The sequence below is a fragment of the Ptychodera flava genome, chromosome 21 (genome assembly GCF_041260155.1).
Source record: "Ptychodera flava strain L36383 chromosome 21, AS_Pfla_20210202, whole genome shotgun sequence".
Taxonomy (NCBI): domain Eukaryota; kingdom Metazoa; phylum Hemichordata; class Enteropneusta; family Ptychoderidae; genus Ptychodera; species Ptychodera flava.
Window position 1 is genome coordinate 27,935,648 of NC_091948.1, and position 14,472 is coordinate 27,950,119.

Sequence of the window (14,472 nt, forward strand, 5' to 3'; positions counted from 1 at the left end):
TTAAAGATTTTAGGTTAATACGATACCATGATAATCTATGGCAGAATTTGTTATTTTTGACCATTTTCAAATTTCTTTAGCTCACTTGCACATTTTGGATTAGCATGTTCATTTGAAGCAGACCCCATCTATGACTGAGATGTATTTTCATACCAAACAATAAAGTATACACATGCAGAGGTTCTCAAAATTTTCCCCTGTCATTCTTCCTTGTAACAAAACCTAGGAACCCAACAAAATTGGAGCTGATAGCAAACTGCCAATCAAGGTCACACTCCATCCCACTCAAACTGTTTTCATGCTACACTTTAGACTATCAGAATCTGAGGACAAAATATGAACACCTATAATGTCCTATTATATTTTGGGACTCTCTTTAGAATTGACATTTGACCTTTTTCATCTATTGACCTTTAAAAGATGTACTTTCACGTTTTCACGTTATGTGAAATTCTTGTATGAAAAGGCTTCGTTGAATAGAACTCCTCAGGAGACAAGACTAGGACAAGTTAAGGAGATAATACAGTAAGATAGTTTGGAATTTTAAACTGTATCAGATATTTATAAAGTTTATAATATCTTTAAAAAGAAGCACAAATCATAAAAATGCGTCACAGCATTATTAACTAATACATGTTTTACTGTAAAGTTTGACACCTAATACAGTTTATTATATCAAAAGCTTCTAAATTCACAATGTTATGCTCTAAATTTATACATTAAACTGTCACCAAAAATAAGAAAGTAAAGTAATTCAATTTGTCTTATTTCCACATAGTCACAGTCATTTTAGCATAATGATGATGACCATTACCAAAGTGAAGATTGATGAGTGATTTCTGCAAGAAGCTTGTTTGTATGAAAGTGACAAACATACTCTCAAAATTACAAAACTCCTTATTAAAACATGATTTCACTCTATATGGTACGTGTAAGAAAATCTGTGTGATCCTTAAAGCCAAGTTGTAAATATTATTCAAATGATAAAAATAACAGGATATTACCAGGAAATATTAAAAAATTGCATACTTCTTACTGATGAGTGCATGAAATTAAAAATTTGCGTATACTTCTATTAATTAAAAATCAAAGTCATCATAACCTGTTCACATTTTCTTACCCATTTGCATAATTTTGGGACTTGTACTTTCATTTTAACAAAACAAGCTCTTTAATCAATTGCATATCTGCACACAGAAGGTGTATTTGGGCACTTCTTGAGCAGGTTGGCAAATTTAAACTAATCAGTGGGTGGGAAGCACAAGCAATTTTTTACCGTGGAAAAGGAAAACAACAGTATTTACAGTGGGCAGTAAGAACATTCTTGCTTTGGAGACTGTAGAGGGCTCAGACAATGCTGTGGTTAATACAATTTTAGGTAAGATTAAGTGGTGTCAGTGGTGAGGAAAGAGCAGTGAAAGGCTTGAAATATTGTAGGCATTTAGGAGCGGCATTTCCCGAGTTGCATGGGCATGTTCTTGAACATGCTGGTGGAAGGGCAAATAAGAATAGATTCACTTTCCCCTCCAAATTATGAAGTCAGGTCAAAAATATGTGAAATCAGTACATAAGCTTAAGAAACAATTTTTTGTGGTGATTTATTTGTAAATTTGAGTGAGTTTAAGAGCTGGCTTGCATGGTCTTTTTTTCTGGCTTGCCCACTAAGTACAAACAGCATCGTAATTTTTTTAGTGTACAAAGTCTCTAATATTGAGTTTGCTTATGGACAGAGCGCACCATTTATATTTGGTAAAGTTTTGAGAATATATATTGACACGTTTGTAGCTATTATAATTGTTTTGACTTTTTTGTCAACAGAACTGACAAATCACAGCTAATCACAGCTAATCACTGAGACATGTTTTTCCATAGTTCATCGGAGCATTGGCGCAAGCTATGGATAGTTATTTGTTAAGGAACAAGTAATACTTTGTATAGGAAAAAGGATCATTATCAATATTCTGGAATTTTATACACATTCGGCATCTTGATGGTAGAAATTTTAGGACTATTTTAATTTTAATGTGCTATTGCACCCACAACACTGTTTGGGTACTTTCTGATGTTACAATACTTTTCTGATCTACTTGTTTTGTCCATTCATTTTGAAACTGATAAGGTATATTAAGTTTTTCACTGTCTTGTTTTAGTGAAAATCTAATATTTAATTTTTCTGCATAGAATGCCATTTACATAACTGCCAAAATTTGGTAAATTTATGTCATTTGTTTTAACATTTACCATCATGACTGCAAGGTGATCTGTAGCTTAATTTTGATTTTGAAAGAAAATGATTTATACAATTTCATTGGATTCAGCAAAATTAAGTTTAGGTCTTTCAGGCATGAGGCTCAAGCTACATTAAATGACAGCGTAAACACACAATACCTCACTATGTAATACAAACAACCAACACAACCAAAGTCTGAATTAAGGAATCTCATCTACTGATGACAAAAAATACTTACTGTTGTAATGTTTCTGCAATGAATAACGCCTTTGCTGTCGTCATCTTTGATTGACAATGTTGCTTTATTAATCTGCAGAAAATATAAAATCAACACAGTTATCCAGTGATAGAGTATTGTCTGGTGCAAATAAAAATGAGGTTTTGCTCCTTTCTTTGATTGTGGGTCAAATTTTGGTTGGAAAAAAACACCAGTGATACATGTTCCTCAAGGTCGCTGGAAGGTGTTGTCATTAAGAAGTGTAAAGTTCAGTTACAAAGGAACGAGTTACATGATTGGCTACCCTGTAAAGGTCATTTGTAGCCGTGTGGTGGCGCTGTCAGTTACAAATTTATACCCTGTTCTGCCAAGGAATATTTTGAGGAAAGCTTTCAAAAGCTGTTCAAAACGTCTCTTTAGTGACTTCAGTAAAGTCTTTCATACAGTCATGACATACTACTGTCTTGTATGAAATGCAGAAAAATCAGTTTCTTGGACTCAGAAGATGAAACGTGAGAATTTATAGTTTTTGAAGCATCTTGAATAGGCAGCAAATTACTTACAAAACCAGCCATGCGCCAATCTGCCCATGCACATTTGTGCCAACATTTCAGACTAATCAATGCACTAAAACATACTGTGTAACAAACTCATTTCTATTTGCCATGGGTGAATAATAGCTCTGTATAGGAATTATAAAAGTAAGTGTAGTTCTAGGGTCGCTTTATCATTTCTTTAGGTGTCAGAGCAGTGTTTAAAAAGGGCAGGTGTACTGCAATTAAATTGTACTGGATTAGGTTGCGTTGATTGCAAATCAATGCTAATTTTAACTGGTACCATTATATTGTTCCCAATATTTACTTATCATAAAAACCTAAGACAAAATACTTTATATAATAGCAAAAAGTTAAGTTGTTTGAAAAATTTGTGAAACATGGAGATGATTTACACATAATGCATGGTTATACAAGAAGAAGTCTGATAATGTCATGCGGCATATAAAGGAGACATATACCATGTGCAAGAGGGATATTAAATATCAGGTGTTTTCACAAGATTCAGTGGTTAGTACATTCAGTTCTTGTACTTACACTTTCCCTTATGTCATTTGTGTTGACTTTGAAAACATATCCAGGTCCATCCACCTGTGGTGTATGCACAGCTCCAATATACAGGTATTCATTCTCCACATACAGCACATTATAAGATTCAGCAAGTGGGTCAGAAAATACTTTTATTCCTGCATCTGTATTGGCAAAAATAAGAAACTCTTACATTACTCTTACTCTAGTACTCGCATTTATTTTTGTAAAATTTTTCCATGCAGTTTAGGGAGAGACTGACTCAGAGATGTCCCTCAGACAGGGAAGATGATTGACCTTTGACCTCTAATTGTCCAAAGACGCTATGTCATGTACATGTTTATCATATTAATTTTATATTATTTTTTAACATATTGGTTTATTCTCATCAACAGCACCAGTTGGCAGCCATTTGCACACAAGATATATGAGTAGTAAATGCTGAATCACATTTGCTGCCATTGTGAAATCATGAGAGAAAGAAATTAACGTAACATTAGGTTACAGGGTCGGGTGGAATTACCACAAACATGGAACAGGGAAACATGTAATCATGCACACAACAAACAGAAACTGCATGGAGGGGGGAATATATTTGCACTACAGACATGGGGAATATATTTGCACTACAGACATGGACCATTGCTCATTCCCAGTGACACTATTTCCCACGTTGTTCCATGATTCCATATGTATTCCCTGTTTCCGTATTCTATAAATGCCGCCAAACACATGGCCAGACATATCCAAATGATATGATTAAAGTTCACATCTGAAGAAATCAGAATTTCTCTCTTTGCGCTCAGACCTCTCTCTCTCTCTCTCTCTCTCTCTCTCTCTCTCTCTCTCTCTCTCTCTCTCTCTCTCTCACCCACACACCCACACACACACATAGTAACATAGCCAAAACTTAAACATTGACATGACTATACCTACTCTCAAAAGGAACATCTGCTTCTCTGACGTAGCCAAAGGTATGCTGGAATGCAGTCACAAAAAGCATCCAAAAAATCAAAAGCAGATATCCAGAAAATCTTCTGCTTTCCATTGTTGCTCTATACAATGGTGTTTTCACTTCGGTGATCCCCCTGAAAGATCAAATAGGAAAGGTTAACTTCCTAGCCTAAGAACAGAGTTGCAATGTCATGACATGATCAAGAAACTAGTGTTTAGATTATTCTGTGAATCAATTTTGAATTTTTTTCCGTCGTAGTAAGTTGACATTATAGAGATTAATTTGTCAAACTTTTTTGAATGCTTTTTGCATTTATTGCTGATCTTACATGTACAGTCAGAGCAGCACCTGTGCTTTTAAAGTAAGTAGCACCGACAGGCATAAAGTTTGTAGACATGATTAAGTGTGCCACATCCAGATCTTCTTGGTTCACAGAAAAGCATTTCCAATAGTCAACAGGGGACATATGTCAACTGCAACGTTAAGTAAGCACCATCCTCATCCTCTGACAGCTTCAGGGATCCAGCATCAGATGCAACTATTCGTGACTGTCTGACTCAATGATTAGCAAATGTATACATTGCCAGCAGGTTACGACATTTAAAGACCATTTACGACAATGTGGTCAAAACACAACATTCTTAGTCATAAGCTCAAATCCCTTTTTATATGTCTGTTTTTGTTGTTCCTGAAGTCCAAATTACGTAAAATATTCAGGTCATACAAGCAACTTTACATTGCACCAAAATTGAAATTTTCATTCACTTGGGACCTTTGCCGCATGGGTCACCAATTCCAAATAAAAGTAGCGTCAATAACACTTTGCTCACACTTGGTAGATTTGGCAGGCCTGAGTGAGTGTGTGTATGATACTTAATAGCTTATACAACCTTTAACTTATAATAATAACTTCAAGTGTATTTTAACACATTTTGATGCATCGTCTATGAAATACCTGTACGCTCCAAGTAGGCCTATTTATATTTGATGTAGCATTGCATCATGGGTACCTAGAGATTGAGCCGTGTAGTGGGTCTGACATATATGGGTTGAACTCGATGATAAGCTGATTTCGCTGACTACTTCGCCAACTTTTTTAAGCGTCGTCATCACGTGAGCATTTTCAGTTTATATTTGGTTCTTTTTGTTTGCTGAGACCAACAAAATATGGTAAAATTTAGAAAAATTAACTTTGACATTTTTGAAAATGCTCAAAATATGTCTTGCGTCCTGGGGTAAGTCGGGTTGCCGGAAACACATACTTCTTTTCCCTACGTGTATACAGCATTTTATCACACGTACGGTTGCGAAGGGACTTCGATCTTGATACCCCTCTGGCTAGTGTGAACAAGGTTCATCATAATGGGTGGACTATAAGACTGGCCGGCAGAATAAACTGTCAAATACTAGTCAGAGATTGAATGTATACTTTTGAACTAAAGTCGCTCAATCCCCCTTGTGCTCTTGCTTGCCTTCCAGCCGCAGATTTATGGTGGAATGTAGGCAGGAGGGCATGGCAATCAAATAATATAATCCTTTATCATACATGCTATGCCTGTATAGACATTCTCCTATTATTTAGAGAGTACTCATATGAAACATATTTCTCTGTAACCGGAACTACTTGCGACCTAGCATTTGATAGAGCTTTGCTGTGTTGAGTGATGGGTAACTATATGTGACAACTTTGTTGATGAATAAAGTGGAAATCTCTAATAGTCCACTTCTGGATAGCCCGATAAAAATTGCAAAAATAGCTGCAAAGACAAAAGTTAAGATTTCGTCATAATTTGAATATATCATTGTAAGACTATACCTAGGAACATGGCTACCAAATAATAAAGCTATCAGACGAGCACTTTTTGAAAAACAGATTTTTTTACAAAAATGGCAAAAGTTGGTCCAAAAATACAAAATTGCAGATTTCATCATAATTTCAAGATATCACATTAAGATTATCCCTAGGAACCTGTTAATCAAATATCAAAGCTATCAGACAGCGGGATTTTACCAAAATAAAATTCACCAAAAATGGAAAACATTCCCTAAAAATACAAATATGCAAATTTAACGAAAACATGAAAAACCACTGACTGATGCAAGCTCTAGGAACCTCAATATCAAGTTCTAAATCAATTGCACCAGCAATTTTAAAGAAGAATACTTTTTGACCAAAGAGAAAAAAAATATCCTGCATACCAAATGTTAAAGTGACTGGACAAGTGTTTTCGGAGAAGATGATCTTTCCCCAAAACAAAGAAATTTGTATGTCTATCTTATGAATCCATAAGTCTTTTGAATTTATGAAGGTTCTGGACAGCAAAACTCTTGGGTGGTAAATATTCATTCCTTGAACTTGCGTTAAGTGGACATATTACTAAAAGGTGATATTCGTCTTCAATATCTCATGATTTACAAAAATTTAATACTCAATCGTCTATGAATGTGGTCAATGCCTAGATGTCGCGGTCTCTTTTCAATTGCGAAAGAATGGCATGAACATCTAAGTCTAGCAAATGACTGAATATAGTTACAGTGGCAGCTTAAAAGGGGGTATTTTGTAACAAACTCGTATAGGTGCGTAACACTATCTTTCTCCCTTTGCTCTTCTCCAATCTTTATTGAATATCATAATCTTGGTCTTATCTAGGTTCCCTGCCGACAGGAGTTGGTTATTTTATTATGTAATAATTATTTTTGTAATAGTTAATATAAGACAGTTCTAGTGCCGATTCATTGAGTAGACAGTTAACTTATATTTCGTGTGTCCCGGCTAGGGGAACGAAAGGAAGAATAGCTTCTTTAATTTGCTTCTTTGGGAACAACAGTTGTGAAATCAAATTGTCATGATGGATGTCATGCATGTCACCGTTGTCGGCAGGCTACGTTGTTGGCAGTGTTACCCTGCCAAAAACGTAGCCTGCAGACAAGACATTCCAAGATATGTAAACCCCGCACCGATTGAAATATTTGTTTTATTTAACAACAAATCATTTACAGCTTAATGTTTGCTGCCGTCTGCTTCGAGCTAATATGTACAATGTTAATATTTTTCACAAGATGGGACGACAGAAACAAAAATAATAACGTTTACCCAAGCGAAATTAAACACAATAAAGCTCCTGCGAAACTTTATTTGTGAATTAAAGTTTCATTGCAGTTCAAGTTTAGTTTTTCAAGCTTTTCACCGAAAATCCGAATTGATAATGAAAACAAATATAAGTTCTATTGAGTAGAGTAAATTTTGCATGTCACCGGACGCTCCCGTCAGACCACAGCTACCGACAATGTAGCCTGCCGATAACAGGACACTACTGCACTAGTGTCTGCACAGAAAGTGACTTGTTGACGCTCCCTGTCCCTCCCTTCCTGATTTGTCGTTTTCAGCTATTTACTGCAAAGATATGATGGCTGTTTGTAGCGATTGTTTTACAAAATGTATTTCTATTGGCTAGATATTATATTATCCATATTATTTGCACGTTGTTGCATTTAAACATCGAAAGGACTTTTTGGAATATCCCATAAAATAACGTTTCGCTCTTGAAGTAAAAGTTTTAACATTACCGAACCTGGAAATATCAGCAATGCTAAAACATGCTTACCATAATTGTTGCTTGACTACAGGGGGCTTGAACAGAACTAACAACGTGTAAGGCTCTGTATCAAGTAGTGTTTTGTTGTAAAAATGAAAATGTCTGTTCACACTTCCAAAAGATTCACATGCAGCGCAGCAAAACGGGGAGCAACATTTACCCGTACCGTACTATGGTCTTCCGGCCCTGGCATGGCGCCCATGTGCCTGCATGGATGGAACTTTGCGACGTCATCTTATACGTATGCGCAGATGTTAATTTGTCTCCGTTGTTGGCAGCCGACGTTGTTGGCAGAACACTGGCCGTTCTCGATTAATCCGCTCACTAAGTCCTTTATAAGAATTGAGATGGTAAATTCGGCTTATGGGACGGATATGAACTGACTAGTATTGTACAAATTGACTAGTATTGTACAAATTGCATTGTTTTTGATTCGGTAGAGCTGCTATTAATCACGCGGCCACTCTATATCGAGCACCCTCTTTCAAGTCTTCGTTGTTGAATGCTGCATGCTGGCACGAGTTCGATTTTGAGACACTTGACCCGATTTTTGCGGGCTTCGTAACTTTCGTGAAGGGTTTAGCTTATTTTTCACTACACACAAAAAATTGACATCTTAAACGTTCAAGCCAATGTTTTACATCTATCGGCATACTAAACTGAAATCTAAACGTCCTTCAAATAGTGAAAACCTATGTCAACATCTAAATGTTGAAATTGTTCGCTCTGAAAGTGAACCACAACCCCTCCCGTGAAGTTACAACAGCAAGGGATACAGTTGCCATCACTCTTTTGCAATCAGCTTTCTTCTATGAGTACAGCGAGGAGCAAGCAATGTCGCTTTCTATCGATTTCGTCGCTTATTTCGGAACGTCGCTAGGAAAGTGATTATGACCATAGTATGCATGTATAATAAAGGGGTTATTACACTAAGTTTGGTCGATATCACGTCGTATTCTCGTAATGTACCCGCAAATACGGACACAAGGTCAAAGTTCGCGTTATGCGTACAGCAGGAGCTATCGCTGAGGAGTACAATGACAGCGACTAACATTGATGGTAATAAAAATAAGCATGAGAGTTTGTTGTTGAAGTTAGGGAGCGCTAAGTTAGAATGGCCGGGGTGAGCCGACAATTTGCATCAAAAATTTGATGACCCTTTAAGATGACAAAATTTCATTCCCCCCCCCCCCCCCTCATTGCTTGAGTAAAGCTGCACATATAAATACCACTGGAGGGAGTGATAGCATCCAGAAAAAGATTCTCAATTTTTTTCAAGTCGCCCCTAACAAACTCACAATACATTCAAAACTCTCCTTCTGACTTGCTATAATTTTGAAATCCCCTTCAAAGTTGGACAGAAATTACAGGTGGGTCGCAATTTTTCAAGCATCCTATTGGGGAGGTCACCATTTTTTGCAACTATTAAAAGGCAAAATGAGGCTCATATTGTGTTTCATCCTAAAATATCAAATCATAATACATGGGAGTCTATTGAGCAAACTATTAACATTTTCCCACAAAAAACAATCTATATTTGTACATTTACATACAGATTGATGATTCATGTAGGCCTAAGTATAGTTTGCTTGCAGTGGCAGGTAAAAAGTGCGTGTGTGTGAACAAAATGTTGATATTTTGATTAAATGACATGTTGATTCACTATACATTACATGGTAGTCTAATACTTTTTCAATACAAAGCTAGCAATATCTATGCATTTATAGACATTTTGTAATTGACATAAATGTACTCGATTGGAATATGGTGGTCATAACTCGTATGTGTACAAAAAATTTGATTTTGGAATTTCACCGAAAACGTTATAAACTATACATGGTAGTCTATGAGAAAACTGAATTATTTTTCCAATGCTAAACTTGCTACACTTGTGCATATATAGACATTAGATAATTGACGTAATGTTATAGAACTGGTTATGATAGCATGAATAGTGTAGACTTTATTTGCTATGTTCCGACGTTCTGATACGTAGACTACCCTCAGAAACGCTGATTTTGTCAAAACACGGCAGATTTCTTCTGTAGTTTTCATTATATCGTGACATGGGTGTTTTTGGACAGCAGAGAGCCTTCCGCATCAAAAGACGTAACTGAATGTTGGATTTATGTTTACTTTTCGACTAGAATGGGCAGTTATATTTGCAGGCCGGGTGAGTCTGTTTCAAACCTTTGAGGACAGTCTACGTATCAAAACGTCGGAACATAGCATATAAACTCTACACTATTCATGCTATTAAAACTACCCAGTTTATATCACGCCTGTGGCGCCAGGTGTCATAATTGGCCTATCCCCAGCCGGAGTTCTGGACGCTTTGTGTTTTAATTTCGTGTTGGGGCATATAATATTATATCAAGCCTATTTAAAGCTAGCTTTTCTAAATGTCAGAAAAATTTGTTGTGAAAGGAATTGGGAAGTAACTACGTCCTTGCAAGGTAATTCAAACGTTAAAGCATTGATGAGGTATATACAATTTGTCATTCACGATTACACTACAAGACTGCGCCCAGTGCTCTGTGTGTGTGTGTGTGAGTCGAGAGGCAGAGAGAAATAGACGCGCGCACACACACACAGACTGGATTAAAAACAAAGACAAATATAAAATATGGGCGCTAACACGTCCATTAGGCTTTACCTCCATGCACCAAGATCGGCCAAGACACCGGGCCAAGACAGAGGTGATATTGATAAGCATGACCTTACGGGAGTAGTGTGAACACCTTACCAACAATCTTCAACTACAAGCTCCTTTCGGCAAGAACGAACGTCAACCGTTTCACCATGAGGCAATCACCAGTGACAGGCTGTTGGGAAACACAAACTTCTTGTCCGGAACACCTAAAGTTCGTTTTATCCTAACCACTTCCCTGTAGGTACAATATAGTCACTTCTGCCCCACGAACTCAAAGGTCATAATTCGTCGAGTCTATTTAACTTTGCTTTGTACAATATGATTGCATATAGCTAAAAATAGTCGTTTTATTGGGCGCCGTAAATTCCATGTCTCGGCGAGGCGCCCAAGCACACACATCGACAGGACAAACACACATGAGTAGTCTAGCCTAGCCGCGTTCAAAATAAATAGTGTAGGGCCAACCTGCAAGGAGTAGGGCCTACAACTGAAGTGAAATCCAAGAAGACCTTGCCAGCCCGTAGGACAGACCGCATTGTAAAGGAGCCGTCATTATTTGCAGTCGGGGGAATGGAAGAATGGCGGAGGGGGCACTTAAAATTATGATAGGACGGAGGTTACTCTAAAACTGATGGACAAAAGGGAGCACAATGGCGTTTGACCAGTAATCGCTAGTGTGTTTGAAGACGGAACAGCTTGAATGAGTTTCAAGCTTTTCGATTTTTCACTTAAACAGGTGATATCATTGTACACCCACTTGCAATCACAATATGCCGTAGCGCTTCTCCCATCCATGGGGATTGGAAGCTATTTGAATAGTGCAATTTACAGATTATTGAGATCGACAATAATTGGGGCTCATGAGGTAAGAATTTTATTTCACTGTCGTCTATTTTCTATCATAACGCAGGGTGACATAAAAAGTTTTGCAAATTATGACGAAAGTGCATCCTTAGTTGTCTTTGTGGGTTTTTTTGGTTTTTTTTTTTATTTTTTTTGCCTTTTTTCCCAACGTCTGTCATGATACAACTTTGCCCTTTTAGGGCTGGTAAATTTTACAAAATGCATCTGTCCTACAGTTTTTACCTGCAGTAAAATATATGTCGAGTCATTGTGTTGTTTCGAAGATTCAGAGTGTATAATAATGACAATGTAGTGTCATTTATGTCGCTGAAGTTTCCTTGGAATGCCGGAATCCAGCCATTTCACGTAATTCCACACAATTCAGTCACGAAACTCCGGAATCAGCGAGCCAAAAAATTAAAAGATTGGCACTTCATAAATGCTTGTAATGGCCGATTAGCAATCGAAAAATCCATCATTTTCTGTGAGCAAATCAATCAAATTTTCAAAGCGAACATCAATTGACAGGTTGAATGTTTCTTTGCTTCAGGAGCGATCTTCCGATTTTACTGTGATGTGTCTTGAGTATTCTTTGAAGACATCATTACTATTTTGGCCATGGTGGTGCTCTATTCGTTGTCAACTGTGAGATATAACAAGAAGTAAAATGCGCACAAACGGAAATATAATGAAGCTCGAAAAAATGGTCAGAAAACCTTAATTTATATTTATATATTATTTATATAACCGTATTTTACTACGGCCTCATAGGTGGCCGCATATGCGTTCATATGGTGGCCCCTATTACTGAGAAATACAAACTCTCTTATTTTCTTGACAATATATTAATATCTATGACATTTTACTTTCCCAAAACAAACTTAACTTTCTGTTTGGCGTAACTGTAATTGTGAGGGACAAAGCACTATTTATGACTGACTAAACTTTCTAATTTTCAAAGTAAAACTTTACTTTTAATGGGCACGACTTATATCGATAACAAAACTCTAATTCTGGTGGACGCAACCCTAATTTTGGCATACACAACCCTGTAATTGTTTAAGGGAACATTTCTAACATATTTTGCATAATTTTATTCTTAAAAATTCTTTTAAATATTATATTCTTTTAAAAAGTTATGCTTTACAACGATTAAAGTTTAACATTTAAAGTAATCTTTCCCATCGCATTTTACAAGAGTACGTTTAATTACTTAAAAACAACATTAATTTCTGAAGACTGACCTTTAATTGTATTTTATGAAGAGTAAAGTCTAAGCTATGTTAATAGCGGTGATTTATTCAGAACACGATCCTAATGCTTGGGAAATGATGATTTCAGAGAAAAAAGTTAATTTCCAAAGGCCAACTTTCCTTTTTCCAAGACTAAAATTTCAACATTTTGCATAAATCTTTTTCTTCCCGAAATAAAATTTTAATACTCTGAAGAAATGAGTTAAAATCGTTTATTTTACATTGAAGTCTTTTATTTTTAAGATGATTTAATTTCTTAAGCGACTGACAAAATATTTTTTAACTGAAAATTTTCTTTTACAATGGTAAATTTTAATTTCTAGTCGCACAATTTCTGAGAGGGCGCGCGCACTTTCAGGTGTCAGCATGCCGGAAAATGCCGAGAGAGTTTGACCGGTTAAGAAGGGCTTGACTACGCAGTTTCTGCGTAGTGAAGGTTCATTACGTATTCATGGTGACCCCTGGCCAGCTGTCAATAACTTTGGGGGCTTTTGTCTTTTGGCCTGCTTTGCATATGCGTCGTTGGACACGACCTGCCAATCACCCAGGTAGTCAATTAAACTATTAGTTGACTGTTTACCGACCCAATTAACACTATCCAGCAGTATCAGTCATATTTTAATCGCGTGGCCCGGGTGGGCACAACGTAGGAACGCGTGTGTACGTTTCACTTGTGGTGTCGTTTGTATCATCGTGCGTTTGAAGTCCTTGTTTCACTTACAGTATTACCTTCAAGGTGACGGGCTTACTATTAATGTTCAGTATCATTGCACCGAGTTCTGCCCACGGTGAAAACCACCTGTTTTGCCTACTAATTACTGCCCGTCGCTGCCCGTCCTGAATGTAGCCTATCATAGCTACAGTAATCAGTCAATATATAATACCCCGCGCCTTATACTTTCTATATACACTTGTAAAATCATAGTCCGAGCCGTAAAATTTTTGACTTTCGATCCGATATACAGGTTGATCGTTGAATCGCACCGGTGCATCCATGTTTACTTGCCCAATAAGCTTACTACTCTGCAAAGGGTGGGTAGATGGAATTCCAGGGCCAAAATGAACACCGGGGCGAAACTTTTTGTGAATCCATGTGAAAACATAAATCATTTATCTGTTTTGATATATACTCCTTAATTGTAAGTTTGATCAAAACCGAGCACATTCAAGGGCTATGCAGACTGTCCATGTACGCACACACAGGCAACCAACGGTGAATATCAGCGTCAGCGGCATAACTATCGGGTCGTAAATCGATCGGCGGTTTGGGGGCCCTGGACTATGATTTATAAGTTTATATCACAAACAAATGTTGTGGAATATTAAGATATCGACCTATTACTGTATTGAAAAGGCCAATTTCGTGACGGGCATTGCTAGAAGAATGACGGGCAGGGACGGCAGTAATTAGTAGGACTGTTTTCTTTGAATACTGTTCGATATTAAGTGACGGTCAAACTTTTGGGTGGTGCGCGTGACCGGCGGCACTGACACAAACTGGTTTGACAAGCATATAATCAGGTTTTGTCCAGTGTTGTTACCATTTGTCCGTGGTGGAAAACATTGACGGAAAACCAGAGAAAACGTCCCCGCTCCGAGAACAGCCCCGAGACGGGGACGGCCACACACCAAAAACGGCCTCA

General features: G+C 37.2%; 1 protein-coding gene across 1 annotated transcript in view; it reads right to left on the minus strand.

Moving 5' to 3' along the window:
• Positions 1 to 11,020, minus strand: part of LOC139121900 (semaphorin-2A-like) — a 33,959-nt gene extending 22,939 nt beyond the window's left edge. The window contains exons 1-4 of the mRNA XM_070687193.1: positions 10,827 to 11,020; positions 4,466 to 4,617; positions 3,539 to 3,693; positions 2,469 to 2,540 (exon numbers count right to left, since the gene is read on the minus strand). Of these exons, the coding sequence (XP_070543294.1) occupies positions 2,469 to 2,540; positions 3,539 to 3,693; positions 4,466 to 4,577 (339 nt within the window). The 5' untranslated portion in view covers positions 4,578 to 4,617; positions 10,827 to 11,020. The remainder of the gene's footprint in view (positions 1 to 2,468; positions 2,541 to 3,538; positions 3,694 to 4,465; positions 4,618 to 10,826) is intronic.
• Between the last annotated feature and the right edge of the window lie 3,452 nt (positions 11,021 to 14,472).